Source organism: Rosa rugosa, chromosome 3 (genome assembly GCF_958449725.1).
Source record: "Rosa rugosa chromosome 3, drRosRugo1.1, whole genome shotgun sequence".
In the NCBI taxonomy this organism is placed as follows: domain Eukaryota; kingdom Viridiplantae; phylum Streptophyta; class Magnoliopsida; order Rosales; family Rosaceae; genus Rosa; species Rosa rugosa.
This window is the reverse complement of record NC_084822.1, coordinates 16,690,427-16,692,656: the sequence shown is the minus strand read 5'-3', so window position 1 is coordinate 16,692,656 and position 2,230 is coordinate 16,690,427. Positions and strand designations below refer to the sequence as shown.

The following is a 2,230-nucleotide window of genomic DNA, read 5'->3' as shown; positions in this document are numbered from 1 at the left end:
CTTAAATTTAAATTCTGGTCATAATCTGTTATATCATAGTACAGCATATTCCATGCAATTATGGAAAAACTGTAATGGTGCTTGGATAGACCCTCAAGTTGCAAATTTGAAATAAAGCATATTAATGGAATGGAATATATTACAAAGTAAAAGGCTATTGTCTAAAATTTTCAGAAAGAAAAAGAAAAAGTTCCATGCTTCATGGCCTATAAATAGAAAGCCTGCACAATTTAAAGGTTTCAATTCAGCATTCACATTCCATACCAACACAACACAAGCAACTTCTATTACTCTTTACTATCTCCATTTCATCTGTCTTAAAACAGAGCTCATTAAATTGACTCTGTTTCCTCTGTTTTCATGCTTCCTATAATCACATCCCTCGCAAAATCTGCTGCTCTGATAGTAGTACCCCTATTGCCTCTGTTGAGAGACATGGTGGGCTACGAAGCTTTGAGCAAACCTCTATTCTCCTTCGAGTGAGGAACGCACAATTCTCCAAAACCCTTTTCAAGAGATTTTTCTTTGATTTCTCTCAGATTTCATAAAACAAGATGGATTCAATCAATTTTTATGACATCAAAGCTGAGAAGACCAACGCCATATTGAGGTACCGCCAGCTTAGAAAGATTGGAAACTTTTTTCGATTACTCGAAGTGTTTGTTGTTCTGCTCCTGATTTCCAGACTTTCTCTTCAACTCCCTAATGCTGTCAAGAACTCTGGCTTCTACTTCCGAGACATATCAGGCTTCATGTTCAGTCCTCGCTTTGTGTTCGTCGTTGGAAACATTATAGTCATCATTCTCTTTGCCAAGTCCGGTAGGTTCTCAGCTAAGGATTCAAGCACAGGTGGCTCAGGAGGTGATTTTTATGATGAGTTTGTTCAGAACAGTGAAAAGAATCAGAAGATTCGCCGAGATGAAATCGAGTACAAGGTCAATCAGAGCACATGTGACGGTGGTATAGTTCCTGTGCAAACTCATAGTTCCTTGGAAGTGAAGAACTACACAAGGAGTCAATCAGAGAACTACACAAGGAGTCAATCAGAGAACTTGAAACGCGAGCTTTGCCAGAACTCACGCCGTGTATTGAGGCGTTCAGAGACGGAGATGTTCAAGAAAAATATCAAGTCTGGTGAGAAGAAAGTGCCAGAAACTGTGTTCCCAGAAGATGGCATGAGCAACGAGGAGTTTCGCTGCAAGGTTGAGGCTTTCATTGCCAGGCAGCAGAAGTTTCGACTGCAAGAAGAATACTCTGTAATCTAAGATCCAAGTATTTGAAAATCTCAGTTTCTACTTTCTTCTTCTCTGTTTTAGCTTTTTGGGTTTCTATATATATAGATATATAAATATATATCTGTACATTGCTATATCGAGATTGCAATGTAAAGTTTTCTGGTAGTTTTTGTTCATACATGCTCAAAAGTACTGATTTGCAGTTTTTTTTAGCAGAACTACAAATTATGTAAAAAATTTAAGATTTCTCTTAGCTCTAGTGGTGAAGAACTCTTAACCCAACATTTCTAGATTAACCCTACATTGAGCACAGGATTTCGATTCTCATCCTCTCCCTTCTTCCTTGTTAAAAAACAAAGAACAATAATTATATATCTGACATGACCGACAAGTCTAAGTTTTAGGACAAAATTCCAAGCATATGCCTATACGCCAAAAGCGAATGGGTAAGTAATTCAATCTAAGATATTGCATCATTTAAAGAACAAATCTGCAGATAAGAGAATTTCCCATAGATGTTCCCATTATGGCTGAAACAAATGGCACAATAGCAAAGAATGGATTCTAAATTCTCTTTACACGTTATTATGCATCAATCCCAAATTTCCTTCTTCTTCTTTTTTTGGAATAAATCGGCAGTATAAAGTCTGAGGAGTTTCCAATTGCATTGAAACAGATAGAACAAATTATAAAGCCTTCCAGCAGAGCAGTTTAATTTCGAAAAGTCAGTTTTCAGTCATTTGATGTAAGATGAGCATCTATACCCCTTCCTCAATTGCACAAACCAGATGAAGAGGGACACTGAGGCATACAACTATACAAGCACTACATGATACTCACTGAATCGAAGCACTAATATCTATTGCCTTTTTCACTAGCACTAATTCATGTATTTTACTTATAATTTTGTGGCCAATACATGCTATTCTATTTTGAATATATTTTATATTTTGTGGTAGTGTAAATCACTATAGCCACTACTCTACACCCCCATT

At 36.8% G+C, this 2,230-nt stretch overlaps 1 protein-coding gene across 1 annotated transcript; it reads left to right on the top strand.

Annotated features, from left to right (window-relative positions):
• The first annotated feature begins 222 nt into the window (after nt 1-222).
• Nucleotides 223-1,411, top strand: LOC133738263 (uncharacterized). The gene has a single exon (XM_062165759.1). The coding sequence runs from the start codon at nt 555-557 to the stop codon at nt 1,263-1,265; it is 711 nt and encodes a 236-aa protein (XP_062021743.1). The 5' UTR covers nt 223-554; the 3' UTR covers nt 1,266-1,411.
• The last annotated feature ends 819 nt before the right edge of the window (nt 1,412-2,230 follow it).